Source organism: Acomys russatus, chromosome 3, assembly GCF_903995435.1.
Source record: "Acomys russatus chromosome 3, mAcoRus1.1, whole genome shotgun sequence".
Taxonomy (NCBI): Eukaryota; Metazoa; Chordata; class Mammalia; order Rodentia; family Muridae; genus Acomys; species Acomys russatus.
Genome location: NC_067139.1, coordinates 17,402,659 through 17,422,260, shown reverse-complemented (window position 1 = coordinate 17,422,260; position 19,602 = coordinate 17,402,659). Strand labels below are relative to the sequence as shown.

The window sequence follows — 19,602 nt, the reverse complement described above, 5'->3', positions numbered from 1 at the left end:
ACAAAGTACACATGCCATGAAGGCATTTGTAAGGATGGACATATGAAAACACAGTATCTACAAGACTAAGAAAAGGAAAAAATTTCTGATTTTTGTCTTAAATAGTAGTCAGAATCTCCCATTTCTACCTCAAGAACTAGCCCATGAAAACCTTAACATCTGACTGCAAAGCAAACCAAAAATATCTCTTGTATTTTCATGTTTTGAATGCTACTATTTAGAGATTACCCCCAAAGGAACAGAAGCAGTGACTCTACGAACAGTCAAAGCACATGCACATGAAGCAACAGACCACTGAGCGCTTGACAAGTCTTTCTTGTCTATTCTGCATGATTATATGATATTAAGAGTACGCATACACACACACCCCTCTCAGAACCCCCCATTCCCACAGGCTCTTTTCCACTCACCAATGTCCTCGCTGGCAAACCTCACCAGCCTCCTGGCCACGTAGAGTGGGTCCTCCCCTCCCTCAAGCATCCGTGCCAGCCAATACAGGGAGGCATTCTGGTCAGAGCCACGCATAGCCTTGTGCAGGGCAGAGATGCAGTTGTAGTGTTCTTCTCCTGTACACCAGAGAGCATTGTCATGTGGCTGCCTTATGAGCCTACCTGACACATCAAGGAGCACTGAAACAGGCTCCAGTCGTGCTGGGGAAGACAGGTATGGCAGCTGCCCTCCAGCCATATTCAGTGGGGCAAAACCTAGACTAGCCGCAGAGCTCATTGGGGGCTCAAGCCTGTTTCATAGCACAGTCCTGTTCAGAGGAGAGAGTCCTTATGGCTGTGCACACTGAGGACATACAGACAGAGACTGTCAAAAGGGAGAGAGAGGACAGGCACTCTCAAGGGTGATCTCTATCACAGTGGACTGTCAGAGACAAGAGAGACAGGAGAGACACTCTCATGTCCTGGTTCCATCGTCCACCCACATAGTCTATTTGAGTACAACTAACTGGGCCTGGTCACAGTCATCAGGATGGAGGGGAAGTGGCAAGGACAGCTGATACAGCCCATTTGTTCTTCAGTGTCATTGCCAGCTGACACCCTGATATCTGAAGCCCATGGTCATTAAACCACAGACTGTGTGGTAACATTTGTGAGGCGAGTTCTGGGGTACTGGCAAATGAACCAGTGGCTCTTATCCTGAAAGTACTATAGCTCCATCCTCACCATTTGGCCTCAGTCCATTTTAATCCTAGATTCACAAGCAAACAAATAAGCAAATATGCTTTAGAAAAAAAGTTTAAGGACAGGAAATAATAGCTAAACAGCTGTTAAAAATAAGCACTGCTCTCTACATGTGGTTCACGTCTTTCTGACCATCCTCTCATGTAAGTTTAAGGACATGACACCTGAGAAGCCAAAGTGCACTGGTTCTAAGACCTAACAGAGAAGCACCTGTTCTTAGGCACAATGAGCTGCATCAACAATGCCACTGTGTTCTGATGGGCACAGCACTCTGGCTCCAGGAACAAATCCCAGCAGCTGCTAAGATGACATTTGGTCTTCAAATGGAGTGACAAGAAACTGGTCTTCCAAAGGGAAACTATCTAATAGGCTGATTGCAGGGTCCCCCAAATTCCTCCTCCTCAGGAAAACCAGCCAGGTCAATGGCACGAGTCCAGTTTCTCAACTTTTATCAATAAGCAGTATCCCCTATCTGGGGCTTCTCTAATGAAAAGAGCCATGAACCAGGCAGCAGTGTCCAGGGTCATCTACATGGCTTTGGCTCCTTTTCTGCCTCTCTGGTTTGGTCACTCTGAATCCTGCTCTCTCTACAGGGCAGGGTTGGGAAGGAATAGGCATCTACCTCCAGCCCATTCTCTACCTATCAATCTTACACTCTTTAACACAAGCTACTTATCTGTACTAGGTTAACCCCAGATGTAATCCACCCGTAGGGTACAGTGAGCTAAAGCACAGGCTCTGACCCAAGGCAGTTTGGACCTGAACTTCAAATTCAGTAGCAATGCAGTCTTCAGCAAGACCTCCATGCCTCATGGTTCTCAGTGGGTAAAATGTGGTTGTCTTAAACATACAGGCCTTGTATAGAAAAAAACACTACAGAAGAACTAAACCTGTTAGTGTCAATTACTAGCCTATATTAGTAATAAGTCTATTTTTGCTTTTTTCACATACTACTTAATAGTTGGAGATTTCATATTATTAATCTAAAAGCATGAGGTCAGGATAGGGCAGACCTTTTATTCTGACTCAGAAATTCCTTCACTCTGATGTAGAAATATCTGAACTACTTACTGGATCCTTCTAGTGGGCAGCTGTAGTTTGTGAAATTGAAAGGCAAAATAAATAAAGCCTTCTTCTAATGGTAGTTTTTTTCTTTGCTTTGGTCTCTTCAGGATTATAAAAAAAAAAAAGCCCAAGAGTCTAAGCTAACACATTTCCAGGGCAATGGTTCTACAGTTATTTCTGGAGCCATCTATAAAAGCATTTTATTGAGAATGTAAATTAAATGTATGTATGTGTGATGACCTCCTGTGGAAAGACACGCTGGTGCGGGTGGGCAGTGCGAGCGCACTGATACAGGAGGGCATGATGTATGGGTCCTCCAGGCTGTGCTACCAGCAGCTTCCACTGCCTTTCCCTCCTCTTGGCACAGTGAAGAGCTAGTATGAGGGTGCTCCTCCATACACAGCTCCCAAGAGTGTCTTCTCTCAGTAACATGGTCTAGGTAGAGTGACTTAGTGACTCCTTGAGGCTGGCATGAGGGCACATGCAGGCAGTGAGGAAGCACATCTTCTTGGGAAGTAGGTAAAGTTGGATTTTAGGATCAATTTTAACGATACTTTGTGAACTGAGATAACTTTTATATAGAATATGGATAATATTAATAAGCTGCCTTCTAAGATTGTTTTGGAAATCTAAAAAAAAAAAACCTATAAAACATTCAAACATCATTCATGAATGTTCTATGGACTTTGACTAGTGGCGCGATAAATGTAAAAGATAGTCCAGTCAAAGGACACTAACAAGGGGAGATGAAGACTATTGTTACTGGACTTCCAGAACAGGGTGGGTGAGAATGTGTTCACTTCTGGAATATGTCCAGGTTGCCCTTATCTCATGTTAGTATTTGGCTGAAAGCAAATCAGAGTGCTATGCCTAGATGGTTTACTTCACAAGCTTTTCAAGTTCTGACTAGACATTCAAGCGGAGCATGTGGAAAGGCCCTGGCTAGGCCACTCCAGCACAGCGCAGACAGGACTGGGGGTCTTCAGCATTATGTACACCACACAGTACTATCAGCTAGGGGTGCTTTGGTCACTCAAGATGTGCAGCAAGACAGGTCACTCATGAGAAGCAGCAGCCAGGGCCAGAGTCTCTCTACAGCCCCTCCCCAACTCTCTAGCCTGTAAAGAGAACGCTCATCATCAAGAAATGCCAGAATAGAGGGCTTAGTCAATGTGAGACCTGCAGAGGTCAATTATCTGCTTCTTTTTAAAGGCATGAAATTCCACTCCGCAGTTAGGCAATATTACTATTCAGAGTCACACAAATGTTCTCTAGAGTTCAGCCTAATCTACAATAACCCAACTTCATCTCTACCTTTCATAAAGAGCTACAAATATGCCATGCTTATGATATTTAATATTGCCAGCTCACAGATTTAATAATAGCTAGGATATCTGTCATCTATAAACAGCTCTACACAAACACCTAGCACACATTGCAAAATTAAATTTTTCAAAGCTACTACAAAACAAAACTATCAAAATCCTTGGAAAGTTACCTTTTAGAATAAAAATGGAAGATTTTTAACTCTCAAGTAAACCAGTAATTGTTTAATCCCTTACTGCCTTTGTAAGTGATCACAAGAATTCATGGGCTTTTAAACTGCCGTGTTCTCTCCCAGGTGCTACCAGACAGCAAGGGGAAATCTGTATGTATCTCACACCTTACCAGAGAAAAGGGAAGACTCCAATTTCACACTGCCAAGCTCTTCGTGATTCTTATCAAGATGGCTTGTTTTATGCCTGTCTGTCTTCAGAAAGTTCAGCCCTAAGTAGGAGGCTTACTTCTGTTACAATATGCAAATCAAATTAAGAATCTGGAGCATGCTTTGGCCCCAGCTGAAGGTCAGAGGCTAGAAATGAACTGGGGAAATGAACTGAAACTGTCCCTGCGGTTCTGCTTTTCCCATATTTCAATTTCTCACCTGCACGGTCATATAAAATGTGGGACCGCTGTAGGCCTTCTTTCACGTCATTCTCAGTGATCAGAACTCGACTAGGAGAATAAGTTTGACCACTCTTCTTACAGAACATCTTTCTAGAACTTAACCGAGCCAGCACTGCCAGTTGCAGTCCATTCAAGCCAGTCCGAGCATCACCATCACTGAGGTAAGCCAAAGTGTCCACTGCTTTATCTTCTATGAAGACAGAGGGCCTGCAATAGAAACCAGTGCTCGTTACCAGCACAGTCACGTCACATTTTCTCATTTTGCAGCACATCTTAATTAAACTTTATAACTTCAGTAGAGCATTCTGGTTCAAAGGTTTTACCATTTACTCTGAATACACATTGTTAACAGATAATTAAGCATTTTTTAGAACTGATTGGATTTCCTAAGTCCTGAGGGTATATCATTACACTTTACCAGATATGAGCTACAGGGTATCTCAACTTTATCTCACAAGCTAACGTATCATATTTGACCTTATGAGCCTCACTGCACAAGTTAATTTATACAGTCTTACACAAAGAAGGATATCAAATGGTATGGAAAGTCACTGTTGACAAGTGGGCTGTCTGTTTCTAGCCTATAGAGTCACAAAAACTACTAGAAATACTAGCACTTCAAGATAGTGTATGGAAAGCCTATATCAAGGGTAAACCACACCTGATGACACAAAAGATCACCGTCCACACAGGGTAGAGACAGCATCACAGTAGATAATTCTGTACTCAGAAAGCCCAAACCCCTCATCTTATAAGCAAGCAAGGATCTCAACACCAAGAAACAGGTCCGTGGAATTTTCGCCATGGTATTCCTCAGTGGCAGCATTGTCACTTTCTGTGGGTATTAATCATACAAAACCTGCCCAGAGTTAGTGAAGAGCAAGAGGAACTTCACAATATCCTGGAAACTGATTAGAAGGCTCTCCCAGAACCTGGGTAAGTCACCTAACCTGTTAGGACTGAAATTTACAATAACATTTATTCATTGACATATTTGTCTGTTTTTCTCTCTCTATTTAGACCAACAAACATAGCCTTAACTTACAGCACTCTTCCTACCTGATTCCCAGTACTGGCCTTAGGCACTTCTGTCATACTGTCTGGACACAAGTCACACTTGTGAGTTCAGACCATCATAAAGAAGGTTGAACCATGATTACTTTTCAACTCTGATTTAGCAAATTATCTCTTCCCAATCTAGTTAGCCTTCTAACACATGTGACTTAGAATGTTTCAGATTGAGTGGCTAGTTACATTTTTTGAAGGGAAAAAAATATAAATTTACAGATCATTCGTGCCATTCCCAGCCTTCAGGTAAAATTATTTATGGTGACAGTAAGTCCTGACCACACATGTCTAAAGTAGCTCCCTGGAAAACAGTGCACAGTGAACTGGGCTGAGGAAGGGTCCTGAAGGGGAGAAGAGGATCCAACATAGTGTTTGTTACTACCTACCCACCCACAAAAGTCACGTCTAACGTTTTTTAAAAGGCCCCAAGGAAGGGGGAATTACAAACAACAATAAACCCACCAAATTTTATCTGAAAAAAGCCACAATGAAACTTAATTTTTGTATGATATAAAAATATATTTTTTAAAAAATGACATTCCCTTCTTTACCAAAGGTATCCTGGACTTCTAGTTATTCGTTATATGTCTCAGAGTTTCTATTGTTGTGATTAAACATCATGACCAAAAGTAACTTGAGAAGAGTTTATTCCATCTTACAGTCCTTCCCTGAGGGAACTCAGAGCAGCAACTCAAGGCAGGAAATTAAACAGCAGCCAGGGAAACGCCGCTTACTGACTTGTTCTCCATGGTTTCCTCAGCCTGCTTTCCTCTACAACTGAGGACAGCCTGCCCAGGGGTTGCCCATGGCATCGTCTCCCATGGGCTGGGCCCTCCCACATCTACCACTGATCAAGAAAATACTCCACAGACTGGCCGTGAGGCAACGTGGATGCAGGCATGACCTCCATTCTGTTCCCGCCCCAGATGACTCCAGTGTGTCAAGCTGACAAGTGAAGACACTGCGCTTCCCATCCTGTAGCTTTCTAACACTACTTCCTTCTTAGCGTCTGAGGACCACCTGGGCCCCACAGCTCTGGCCTTTTCCCTTCCTAACGGCAGCTCAAACCAGCAGATACTTCACCAAAACAGTCAACACAGACCTAGACTACACCACATCCATTCTGTAGAGCTGAGGAAAACATTAATAAACTAGAGACGGGATTTTCTGGAATAGGAATTACAAGAAAATCAGAAGACATATACTGAATAAAACATGTAAAGGGGGAGCAGGATGAGAGGGTACAGCGCATTGTGCCTGAGCGGGACGGGCATGTCAGGAAAGAAGGGGATGGAAGGAACAAATTGCCTGAATACCTCCTTTTTGCCTGGGAACTAATAAAAGCAGTGCATTCCATCTCCTAGGAAAGCTCCCCAGCAACACAAAAAGTGGGAGCCCCATCTTTCTCATTTTAGCATCCCCAATAAATGCTGAGATGTTATTTGAGAATGTCATATTTTGAAATTATTTTTATTATCCTACAAGGCTACCGTACAAGGATGGCAGAGGTGAGGTCTATCTTTCTGTTGCAGTCCCAAAGCCTGGTAGCCTGGTAGATAACAGGTACTCAGTGTCTGAGTAACGAGTGGACTGATTTAGTTTCCTTACTATTTCATGGTGAGACACTCGTTTCTTTAATTAAAAAAAAAAACAAAAAAACAAAAAAACAAAACCACGCATTAGAAAACAAAACTCCTATCTCTGTCAACAAAGATAACAACCACATTGTCATTTGTTAATTTCCCTTTATGATTCAACCAACTATTAACAGTATAGCTAATTTTTAAAACACAATTGGGATCGTACTATATGGTTTAATATTCTTCAAATAAATAACTGATCAGATCTCTTTCTAAAGCAAATACATGTTATATTAAACCTACAAACAGTCAAAGGATAAAAGCCACACAATGCTGGACTTTAAAATTAGTATTGTGGTTATTGTGGTATATGTTCCTTCCATGCTTGTGTCCTTTATTGTTTCAAAGGTTTATAAATAGCATACTATGACTAAGGTTTCAGGAGTGGACATAGAGTTTATACTCTTAGACATTCAAACACTTAAGCAAAGTGTGTGTACACACACATGCCTCTGTGTGTGCATGTGTGTGCACGCACATACCTGTGTACATGAGTACGCGTGAGTGCACATGAGTGTACTGGTGCATGTGGAGGCCAGAGGCTGATACACAGTGCATGCCTCAGTTGCTACCCACCTTCCGTGTGAGCCTAGAGCTCGCCTGCAGGGCTAGTCTAGCTAGCTGTCGCTATAGGTTCTAACGCACATGTCATTCTACTACTCCAGTTTGGAGTCACAAGAGCCACCATTGCTTCATCCCTTTAAATATGATTCATTTTCGTAACTTCAGCCCTCCAGAGTATTTTAATAACAGAATAAACCTCTCAGCAACCATAATAAAAAGGGGGCTGTGCTGATGGCATTCAATAGTCATAAACAAATCACAAAATGAAACTCTCCACTTAAGAATACAGTGTAGGAAGTGTCAAAGTTCTACCCACCACTCAGTTATGTCCAGGTCTCTGGCTTTTATACGCTGTAGAATAGTAATAATAACATAAGGTACATTAAAATACTCTGGGAGCGGCAAGAAAGCTCAGCAGGTAAAGGTGGGTGGTGTGTCTGCAAGTCTGGAGATCCGCGATCAACTCTGAAAACATACATAAAGAACTAACTCCACAAAGTTGTTGTCTGGACTCCTATATTCTCCATGATACACATGCACTCATACACACACACCACACACACACACAAATAATACAAAATTTTAAAAAATTTGGGGGCTGGAGCGATGGCTCGGTGGGTAAGAGCATGTTAATACTCTACACAGGACCTGAGTTCTGTTCCTAGAACCAATGTACAGCTTACAACCTTTAACTCCTACTGAGAGCTCCAATGCCTGGTTCTCTCCCAGCACCCGCATACCCATGCATTACACAAGCCCACACAATAATACATTAATCATAATCAGCATCTTTTAGAAATACTACAATTTCAAAGTAAGATACCCTATGATTAAACAAGATAAGGAGACAATTCATACTAAGAATAATTAAATAGGAGCCAGTGAGATGGCTCAGTGGGCAAACGTGCTTGCTACCAAGCCAAACAGTCTGAGTTCAATCCCTGGAACTCACATGAAAGAAAACTATTCTCAGAAATTGCCCTCTATCCTTCACACACACAAGCACAAGGAAGGAGGGGGGTATTATTTCAATTTGGAAAGAAACTACAAAAGTTAAAGAGAATTAACTGGGGGTATAATCTACTGACCAAAATCTCACAGTATCCTGCAATAAAATAATAAACAGCAAGTTATACTGATATGGGGTCATAAACAGAGGCTGGTAGGATGCCTTAGTGTTGCTGCTAAGCCTGAGTTCAACTCCCAGAACCCACACAGTAAAAGAAGAACCAATTGATGTAAGTTGTTCTCTGTCCTCCACATGACTTCATGACATGCAGACCCACATACAAAATAAACGTAAAACATATGATACTGGAAAGTGAAATGACTTGTAATTTCATGGGAGAACCAAGCTTGGTTCATTTAATAAAAAGAAGCCAGAGTAGAAATAAGTAAATAAATGTAAAGGTGCACACACATGTTGGAGTAGCCAACAGCAGTGTACCTGGATGAAAAGCCCACTCGACAGGAGGGAAACCATGCCTGGTTCTGGAAGCCATAAATCTTAGAAGTCAATCGACTACTGCCACTTTGCTAACCCAGCATAACACCTTATTCCTACAGATAAGCGTAGCTATCCTGGCCTTATCAAAGAAGCCTGTCTCTGCAGCAAATGAAACCATCACAGAAAACCACACTACACAATGCCGAGATCTACAGATCATGGGAACCAGCCCCAATGGATACATCCATATCATAGCTCCTGTATCTAGGCTCGAGGAACATCACACTGGGCAGGAATGCTGCAAGAGCCAAAAAAAAAAAAAAAAAAAAAAAAAAAAAAAAAAAAAAAAAATCAAGAAATTTGCATGGAATGATCTCTCCTAGAAAGAGCTCCATAAATAAGACCCAAGCAATGATAGCATCAGCAGACATGCTAATCTAAAAGGGAAAAAACTTCACAGGGTCTCAGCCTATAGACAACTAATGGCTGCTGGTAAGGTAGAATGAGCTTCTGGAAATGTGGTGCTAGAGGGTAAAGCAATGCAAGTCTATTTTAATTAAAAATGTATTTAAAAAGAGAAAAATACAATGTATTCTATATTCAAAATTTATTCTAGTTGGTATCTTCTACTGTAGCGTTTGACTTTCTTTCACTATTCAGTGGTAGAAAACATGTCAGAGTCAAACAAAGTAATTAAAATAAAAAGGGGGGTGTGTGAAAATGCTGGGAGAGGCAACTCCATGGTAAAGCACCTAATGCTGCGCATGAGGTCCTGATATCAGGGGTGGGGGTGTGAGAGGGGAAGTAAAGCAGCATTTATAGCTCTCTTGTTTTGGGGCCATAGAGCTACCTTGTTTGGGACTCCCAGATTATCGAGAAGAGCCACGACTCAGACACCACAGCCCACACAAGGGCAGACGCCTCACTCACCTTCCATCCTGTTGTTAAAACCCTGCCTAGTTGGACAACCTAGAGCAAGTCTGGTTTTCATCCCACCCTCTTTGTATCTCCGCAGAGGCCCACTCTACCTGGCTCACAACCAACTGCTTCTTCCGGTGTTCTACACACACACAGCAGGTCGCGCAGTCAACAGCAGAAGTTCATCCTCACTATCACCAACCACAGACCACACTCAGCACCGGCCCCAAATTAACCAAGCACACAGCATGCTCTTTTTCTTTCAGAATATGTTTGTTATCCAACATATTGTATCCAGAATGTGCTTATAACCCCAGCATTTGAGAAGTAGAAATTAATACAGACCAAGTTCAACACTAGCCTGGCTACATGAGACTGTCTCAAATATCCAAAATTTAGATAAGCGGGTAGGTAGGTAGGTAGCTAAGACAGGAAGGCATGATAGAAAAGATAGACAGTTAGGGAGGCAGGCAGGCAGGCAGAGATCGTCTCTTCTTTTCTGAGATAGAGTCAAGTGTATCACAAGCTAGCCTTGAACAGCCTAGGATGATCACGGACTTTATGTCTTTCTGCCTCTACTTCCTGAGTGTTGGATTACAGACATATGTCCCCATGCCCAGTTTTGCAGTGCTTGGGATCAAACCCAGGACTTCATGTATGCCAGGATATCACTCTACCAACTGAGTTACATTCCCAGTCCCAAGACAACAAACAACTACATCCATCTCATTATTAGGCAAATAAGCTTTCATCTTTAGTGAAAAAATTATATGCACACTAAACAACGGTCTTAAAATAATTTTAGCCAGGTGGTGGTGGTACATACCTTTAATCTCAGCTCTCAGGAGGCAAAGACAGGAGGATCTCTAAATCAGAAGCCAGCCTGGTCTACAGAGCAATTTCCAGGAGAGCCAGGGCTACACAGACAAACACTGTCTTGAAGAAAATAATCATAATAATAACAACAACATTAACAACAACTTGAATTGTCACCAATCCAAGTTCGACCTGTATACCTCTCTCATATACTTGGGGTCACAGCAGTTCTTGGATGAAAAGGGTCACTCGTTTCCAAAATTTAAGGAGCTCTCTTGTACAGCTGGCATAGTGGAGTGCTATGAGCCTTTTGCCCATCTGGCTTTTACCACACTGCATGCTCTCTACAGGTCCAGAAATGTACTTTTCAACACTCAGCCAATATCTAGCATATGCAGGACTCTCAATGCCTCAGGAATGCTGAGATTAAAGGCCTAAGGATTTTTTTTTTAAACAGCATGACGGCTGGAGTGGAGATACCTAGAGCTTAGTGGTTAAGCAATTGAAAAGATCTGAGTATGAACCCCAGCAGCAAAGCAAGCAAGAAACTGAATACTTCTGTCCTGCTGTAATGGGGGATGGACAGGTGCACAGTGTGAGAACTTGGTTTTGCAAATACAGTCAAGTGGCGTAAGCAACACCGGAGCAGTCCTGGATGCCCTACTGCAATCTCATGGGCAATTCAAAGGTCTAGAATTTCTCTGTGCATATTCTAGTTTCTATCTAGAGCACCAAAATACAAAATATCAATGCAAATGCACATGCAGTCCTCCCAGAGAAGGATCAATGACTGGGGTCAGAGTCTTCTCTTCTAGCTAGATCAGTGTAACCAAGCCTGATTAATCTGAATAGAATAAACAGTTGATGTCAGTGAATAAAGATTTGAAAGTAAAATTGTATCCACAATAACTGAAAGACAAAACGTATCCTTGTAAACTGAGGTAGCAGCTACTTCTTTCAGGAAGTCATCTAGAACATGTTTGGTTTTCTATGATCTATGACATCTCCTAACTTGTCAGAAATGCTGGCAAGTCAGCCAATTAATAGAACTAAGGCTAATACTTATTTTACTATGCTTACAGCAGATAAGAAGGAATAGTTTTACTAAAGAAAAGTTCTCATGCTTGGGCAATTATCTCCTTTGAAGGGCAACACCGAAGAAAAAGCCAGGTCTCTCGTATTAAAAGCTAGGATTTAGTCACACCTTAACCAATCACCAAGCACCTGAAAGATGCTTGACAGGATGCTGGAGATGGAACCAAGGACAACTGCCTGCTTTCTTAGCATTCCCAGGAAGGTGCAGGACAGAAGCAAGAATGAAAAGAAGCCATAACTAGGATCAGCTGTAAAGAAATGAGAGGAAATGTTGGATGTGGCTGGTCTGCAATACCGCCTCAGCAGGTCTGTCTCTGTCTCTCAGTTCTTGTGACTACAGGAGTCCTTAATTCTCACACATCATTAGCCTGTAGATCACCCAGAAATCTCAGAGCACAGAACCCCTTGTCATGAGCATGAGCTCCAGGGCTCTACTGACCTCATCCCAGGCGTGGCAATGCAGTGTGTGGGAAACCTGGGGGACTTGGACAACTCAGTCCCATGAACTGATGACCCTGCATATGCTGGACATAAAGCTATGGTGTATTATACCAACCAGCACACAAGATAAAAGTAGTCTCCCAAAGCTTAGGCAATTTTCTTTGCTTTTTCCTTTTCAATCTGCCTTTACCACATGCTGGCAGGAGTCTACAATCTGTGACTGAAAAAAAAAAAATTAGCTTTTTTTAAAAAAATGTGTTTTTACTGAACATGTGGAGATCTTTTCTCCTTGTCCCTATGCTTAAACAATAGAGCATAACAGCTATTCATAGAGCATTTATATTATATTAGGCATTGTATTCTAGGAAGGGGGAAGCATGGCTCAGTAGTAAAACATTTATCGTCATGAGCAAGGTACTAAGTTCACTGCAAAAAAAATTTAAAAATTTAAAAACAACAATTTAATCAGAACTTAAAGTGTATATGAAAATGTATGTAGAATTAATGTAAACCCTATCTTTTTATATAAGTACATAAACTCCTACATATTTATTTGTGAAGGGTTCTGAACAAATCCCCTATGGAGACTGAGAGATTATATCTGATACAAAGTCCTGAGACACAGCCTGAAAGGGCTCCTGATATGAGCACAATGGTTGGATAACTGCAGGTCCCACATTTTTTCTGGCCACTCCTAATGACCATTCCACCATTGTACTCTACAATGAAGCAGCCTCATTCTGTGCAGGGATCCTGGGCCAAGTGTTTCAAGGCTTCATGAGGCATGGTGGCGGCATTCTTCCTTCATGTAAGACAGAAGCAAATGGGAGAAGCCAGACATGGGGAGAAACTGTTGAAACCTAAAACCTGAAAGTACAACTATGCCTTGTACTTTAATCCTCACTGAAAAGCAGCCCCAGAACTTGGCCTTGGAGCAAGCACAGCAGCTGTCTGGGCCGCAGCATGAGGAGGTGGACAATGGCTTCTCCTCAGACCACACTACGTTCTGCTGCAGTGTTTCAGTCAGCACATGAACAAATGACTTCTGAAGAACATTTCTGACAATAAAGGGAAACCTCTGACCCAAGAAATCAAACAGATTAACCATGGCAAATGCTACTTGATGGTTATGATACTAATTAACAACAGGATGAGACAGCCTCTTATATGTCACATAAAGAAGTTAACACATCTTTACTTTCATGGAAATGATTTTGGGAATATACAAGGTGTTTTAAGTAATTGTATGGGCAGCTACATTAACTCTTCCCCAATACTTTGAAAATTACACTGTGGGGCAAAAAGAAAACAATCTAATACAAATCTCCAAAGATTTGTACATTAATTCTAGAAGTATGTATCAGTTTCTTCTATTTAGTGGGTGGCTTGAAGTATTTAAAATAAGGCTTCCTAGTCTTTCTAACCCTTTAAAACAAGTGAACAAAGAAAAAGCATGAAGCGTAAAAGCCAATGCCCAGGTAACTATGGTAACAAAGCAATATTAAAACTCAAAGAGATGTAGACACACCTATCAGTAGCCACAAGATCTACCTAAGAGAAAGGAACCCTGAGGGAGGTCTTGCAGGCAGGATTAGGCACTTTTCTCCTCAGTTCCTTCATCTCTGCCTCCACCTCCTCCACTGGCTGAGGCCCAGCCCCCTCTGGCGTTGTGCCAGAGATTCTCAGGGAGCTGAGGCTGCCCAGGGCCTGCACACAATCTACTTACTCAGAGCTGCAGTTGCTGCTGTGGCTCAGAGGGTCAGTAGGACGGCTAGAGTCTAGGACGTGGATTCCCAGTGAGTTGATCGCTCTCATTAAAATTGTCACCATTGCCTCTACTGGAAGCTTCTCAAGGACGATTACCCGACAGCGGCTCAGAAGAGCAGCATTAACTTGGAAGGAAGGGTTCTCGGTGGTTGCACCAATCAGCGTGATCGTCCCACATTCCACGTGAGGAAGGAAAGTGTCCTAATCATGGGAGGAAAAGAGAAGAAAGTGATTCCACTCAACAGCCACGGGCAGAATCCTATGTAAGTTGTCTTTCTTCTCTTTCATTTTCTACTTTTACCTTTTCAGGATACTCATCAGTAGACAGACTGACTCCAAGAGTATCCCTCTTGGTGTATAAATTCAACCTCTGGGTGCCAGTATCTTAGCACCCATCTCTAAGTACAAGTCCAACAATTTCAACATAAACTACTTCTTTGTTTAGAAAAGCACTTTCTACTTAAATAATGAGCTAGTACAGAGTACGTGCATATGCACACCAGCCTTTTATAGAAGACCTCAGTGTTACTATTTCTAAAGCAGTCCTCTCCTACAAGTATTCAATCATTACATGACTGGTCTTAACAAGCTGGTGAATATACAACCACCAGCCATTGTCTAAAGGGGAAATGCCAAATCAGGCAGAATTCTAAAGTGTTATTTTACTCAAAAAGATTAAAATCAGAGAAATAAGGTTTATCAGTTTTGGGAAATATTTCTATCTGTAATTAAAAAGCTGCAACAATTAAAAACAAAAAAAAGTGTGCAAAAAAATTTGTTGTTCTATTTAGGTAATTTTTTAAAGCTTTATTTATAAAAATAAATTGTATCATTGTATTTCTGAAGGCCCTTAAAATAAACAGAGTATTGATATTTACCTTGACAAGAGCTAGAAGGCACAGATCAGAAAATAATTTTGAACATAAAAGTACTGGGGAAAGATAAAGCCATGAACTTTGAGGGGTCTGTGTGTAGAGCTAGAGTCCAGGGTTTTCATAATCTAGATAAATGGTTTATATCCTATCCTTAAATAATGATCTTTAGATTGAGTTCAACTGGTCATAATGTCTTTTTTGATTAAAAACCTTTAAAAGTTGGAAACTGGATCAAAAGAATCTTTTTTTCCCATGGGCAGCTCAGAGATATAGCAATCATTTCATTTATCAGAAGAATAGAGAATTCTCTTGTCATCTAAAAATACTAAAAAAAAAAGAAAAGAGGGCTTAAAGATGGGTGGCAAGCCTGTGTGTCTTGAGGACAATTAACATTTGTTGCTTTGTACCTTTCAAAATGATCTTACATTCTATGTATCTTATCTTATGTACATAATATCTGAAAAAGTTAAAAAATTAATATACCTGCTGAGATTTATTGAACCGATGAATCTCATCAATAAAAAGGATAGTTTTTCTTTTGAAAAAGCTCTTTTCATTTTGAGCTTGCTTTATGACGTCTCGCACATCATTTGTCTTGGCATTCGTTGCAGATAATGTCACAAACCTTATACTGTGCTTCTTGCTGTTGTTGGCTATGATGTGAGCCAAGGTGGTCTAGAAAAAAACGTAGAGTTTGAAAAACTCATCAGACAGACTGGGCAGCATGCACAGGGACCACAAGCAGTACCATAACTACTTAACCAAGTACGCTGAACATGGAAGAATGCTGAAGCATAGACTACAAAATTTAAAAACTAAAGCAATTACAGTGAAAATAGGTCTTAGGCCAAATTCTGACGCCCCCCTCCATCTTTAACTCTTGACTCTCTTTTGGTGGACTCTCATGAATTCCAACAAAGAATGGCAGTCTCGATTTAGCAAAGCCAGGGTGACAGCTGTGACCTCTCACCAAAGAGAAAATTCTTTCTCCTTTGGCCAATAGTGAAGGCCCCAGGATAAGAGTTGATCCCAGAAACTGGCTCAAATGGGAAGCCAGGAGATTAGCTGAGAAAAGCAAACCGAATGACTGCTGAGCACACTGATAAGCAACCAGCACATGAGATGTGGCAAGTGGCTGCATGCCACTTTTGAATGTCTACTCTAGAAATTAAAAATCACCAATTTGATCTCATTAGTACTTACCAGAAAACAAAGGACAAACTCAAGAAAAACCTTTTTTTTTTTTTAGAATTTATTTTATGCATATTTTGCCCGCATGTATGTCTGCACCAGGTATAAGCCTCACGTCCTGGGAGGTCAGAAGAGGATGTGAGATCTCCTGGAAGAGGGCTTTAGATCATTTGGAATTGCAGTTACAGGTGGTTATGAGCCACTATGTGGGTGCTGGAAATTGAACCTGGGTCCTCTGGAAGAGCACGCTATGCTCTTAATTGCTAAGCTCTCTCAGTCGCTCACGAAAACTCTTGATTCAGTATCTGAGCACTTAATGGGTGCTCAATAAATATGTATTTTCCATTACTACTGTTAGCAATTCAGTATTAAAAATGGGAAGTAAAAAGAGAAGGCTATTTACTGAATGACAAACCGCTCCTGAATAGAAAGGTAGTACTTTATTTTCTAAAAGTTACACAGTTGAGTGTCATTAGACACTGGCTGCTTGGTAACAAATCCCAGTTTACCTGTGCCTTTTGGAATTAGGCTCCCCTGTCATAGGCGTGTGACTATCACCACCTGCCTCACTGAGCAGCCTTAGCCCAGCAAATGTCTTGCATTCAATCCTCCATGACTCACCACTCATCTCCCTGCCGACCTTCTCAAAGCCTGCAAAGCATCGATAGCTTAATAGTCTCATGTTGTTACACAGATGCCATAACTACTACCAATGCTACTGACCAAGGCCCTAAATGGTGTGACCACTAAATCTTGGAGGCGTGGGAAAGATGTTAACTACTGAACAATTAGCATGTTATTTTAGAGGCCTGAAGTGTGGCTCGAGGATAGAGTGAGTAGAGCAAGGGCCAACCCTTTAAAAAGAAAAAATGTTATCTATGGTACATCTGGTTTATGCTTGACCAGAGAGAACATGAGTGCAAGGAGGCACAAAAGGAATGATGTATTCCAGCAAATAAAGAGATGTGGCTGAGAGATGAGCTGCAAGGAAAAACAGGATAAGCATGAGGAACGTGTTTGTGTATGAAGCAGTCTGAACCCTAAACAGAGAAGAGCTTTTTACATTCCTACGCCCATTTTTTTTATCATCTACAGGACTGGGCATCCTATGAGCAGGGACTGTCACTTCAGCACATTTTCTCAATTATTCTTCCAGTGACCTGTTCTCTAACCCCATGGCATCCTAACCAATCTCCTATGGCTGTGGTAAGATGATACACAGAACAGGACACTAAAGCCTTGATGCTTTTCCAAGTAGTAGGCAGTATGAGAAAGTTACAGAAATGCCTGTTGAAAACCAGGCACAGAAAGGAGATTTCTATTAGTTTCATAAAGCAGTTAGAACAAACCAACTAGTAGGAGGCGAGTATGATAGAAAAAAATTTAATTACTTTTCCACAACAAATAGAGCATACAAAATGTTTCTTCCCCAATGTTTGCAACATACCCTTTGCTTGGAAATAGGTCACTAAAAATCAAGGATGTGAGCGTATGTGGGAACACAAAGATATCTCGAATCTCAGTCCACATCTTCGCCTTAACCAAGAAACTCTGGCATTTTCCTTTGGAAACGCCCAACAAGGGGGTCTTGGGAATATGGGGGAATGACATACTTGCTTGCTCATTACAAACTCGGCTCACGCACTGGGACCGCGCCCCCAAGCCTCCCTCTCCTGGGGGGAGGAGGGGTCAGGACCGCACCCAGTGGTTGGGGCATATCCTCAGGCCCCTAGGCCAGAGCGGCACTCACCTTGCCGCAGCCTGGCGGGCCCCACAGGATGAGCGAGGGGATCTCGTTGGTCTCCAGCAGGGAGCGGAGCAGAGTCTCCTGCCCCACGGCCCTACTCTGCCCGATGTAGTCCTGCAGCGTGTCGGGACGCATCTTGTCCGCCAGCGGTTTGCCCTCCAGCATCTGTCGGATCTCCTCGGCCGCCAGCGCCCGGGGATGCGCACGGCCCGCGCTGACTCCGAACGAAGCATCGGCGGCATCCGCGTCCCAGTGCCCGGGGTCGTCCTCGCCGTCCACGTCCGCGTCGCCATCGCCGTCCACCCCCGCCTCCTCCTCTTCCTGCGCCTCCGCCTCGTCCCAGCTGTGCGGAGATGCACTGCCCGCCGCGGCAGCCGCCGCTGGCCTCTTCCCCAAGCCCTTTCTGGCCGGGCTGCTGGAGCGCGCCACCGGGAAGTCCGGGATGAGGCGCGCGCCACTGGGCGTGGGCGGTGCGTCGTAGCTCTCACGGCTCTCGGTCTCCCCGCCGTCGTCGCCCTCCTCGCCCTCACCCTCGCTGCTCTCGGCCGCCGTCGGGGTGGCCGGCTGCTTCAGCGCCGAGCTCTCCGACAGCCGACGCCGCTTGGCTCCCGGCGGCGAGGGCCCCTTGGCCCGCTCCCCCGCGCGGTGCGGCCCGGCCGCTGGCTCCGCGTGCCCGGCGGGGTGCAGCAGTAGGCAGCGGTCCAGGTGCGAGTTGATATGCGCGGCGGGCATCATCTGCTGGCACACGGGGCACTGCACCTGGTGCAGCTGCGACAGGAAGGGGTCGTCTTCCGGCCCGCTCACCTCCATGGCGGCAGCTCCCCTCGCCGGCGCCCGAGCCTGCTGCACCTGCCCCGGCCCCTGAGAACGCCGACACCCGCCGCTAGGCCCCGTGCCGCGCGACCCTCGCACGGGGAGGCAGCAGGACACGCACGGGCCGAGGGAGGGCGCCGCTCATGCCTCACGTCCCGAGCTCCCGCGTCAACTCGCCCTCGGCCGGCAGCTGGCAACGCCTCGCGCGTCGTGTCGGGAAGTGTAGTCCAAAGGGGGCAAACTAGTCCGCAACCGTTAGCCCCAATAGCCGCCGGCAGTTTCTAGCATTGCACTCTGGGAATTGTAGTTTAATATCATTTAACCGAGCTTCTAGTCTTCTTCCATCCCGGGGAATGGCCTTGAACCCGAGGCGGCTTAGACAGACGTGGTGCGCGTGCGCACGCCTGCTCAGTGGTGAAAACAGCTGCCTTCCGCCCTCCGATTAGCGCGAAAGCGGAGGGGAACTCGGGAACCTGGCTTTCCAGGATTTTGGCCTTCTGGATGCGGAGCCAGAGAAATGCTATAATCAGGGAAGATTCTTTGTGGAAGACGGAAACGAAGTGGAAAATACCCGAGAGGTGCCTAGAAAACTGGAGATAGGATTTCGACAGGAAGAAGCAAGCAGCTATGCAGGTGGACAAACAGTTCAACTCAGAAGGATGCTCACGAAGTGCAAATAAAAGACCCCCCACCCTGTCGCCCTTAGTTTTACTTTAGGGCTAGTCACCCAAAGCACTTGCTTAAGAGATATCTCGTAGCATTGTGTCCCCATAACAAAATGATGGCAGGGAGCACTTAAAGGTGAATTGCAGCAGGCAGGAACAGGAAGTGAGCACCATACACATTTATTGAATATTCTCTGGGTGTGACACTGCATATCTATAATACCAGCACTCAGGAGGTGGATCTCTGAGTTTGAGGCCAGCCTGGTTTACATTTTGAGTTCCAAGTCAGCCAGAGCTACATAATGAGGCCTTGTCTCAAAATGTTATTTTTACTTTTGTTAAAAAAACAAGCA

General features: G+C 43.6%; 1 protein-coding gene across 1 annotated transcript in view; it reads right to left on the bottom strand.

Annotated features, from left to right (window-relative positions):
* The window catches only part of Wrnip1 (WRN helicase interacting protein 1), a 20,696-nt gene extending 1,913 nt beyond the window's left edge, over nucleotides 1-18,783 (bottom strand). The window contains exons 1-5 of the mRNA XM_051169632.1: nucleotides 17,775-18,783; nucleotides 15,317-15,508; nucleotides 13,918-14,159; nucleotides 4,180-4,409; nucleotides 411-566 (exon numbers count right to left, since the gene is read on the bottom strand). Coding sequence (XP_051025589.1) covers nucleotides 411-566; nucleotides 4,180-4,409; nucleotides 13,918-14,159; nucleotides 15,317-15,508; nucleotides 17,775-18,581 — 1,627 coding nt within the window. The 5' untranslated portion in view covers nucleotides 18,582-18,783. The remainder of the gene's footprint in view (nucleotides 1-410; nucleotides 567-4,179; nucleotides 4,410-13,917; nucleotides 14,160-15,316; nucleotides 15,509-17,774) is intronic.
* Between the last annotated feature and the right edge of the window lie 819 nt (nucleotides 18,784-19,602).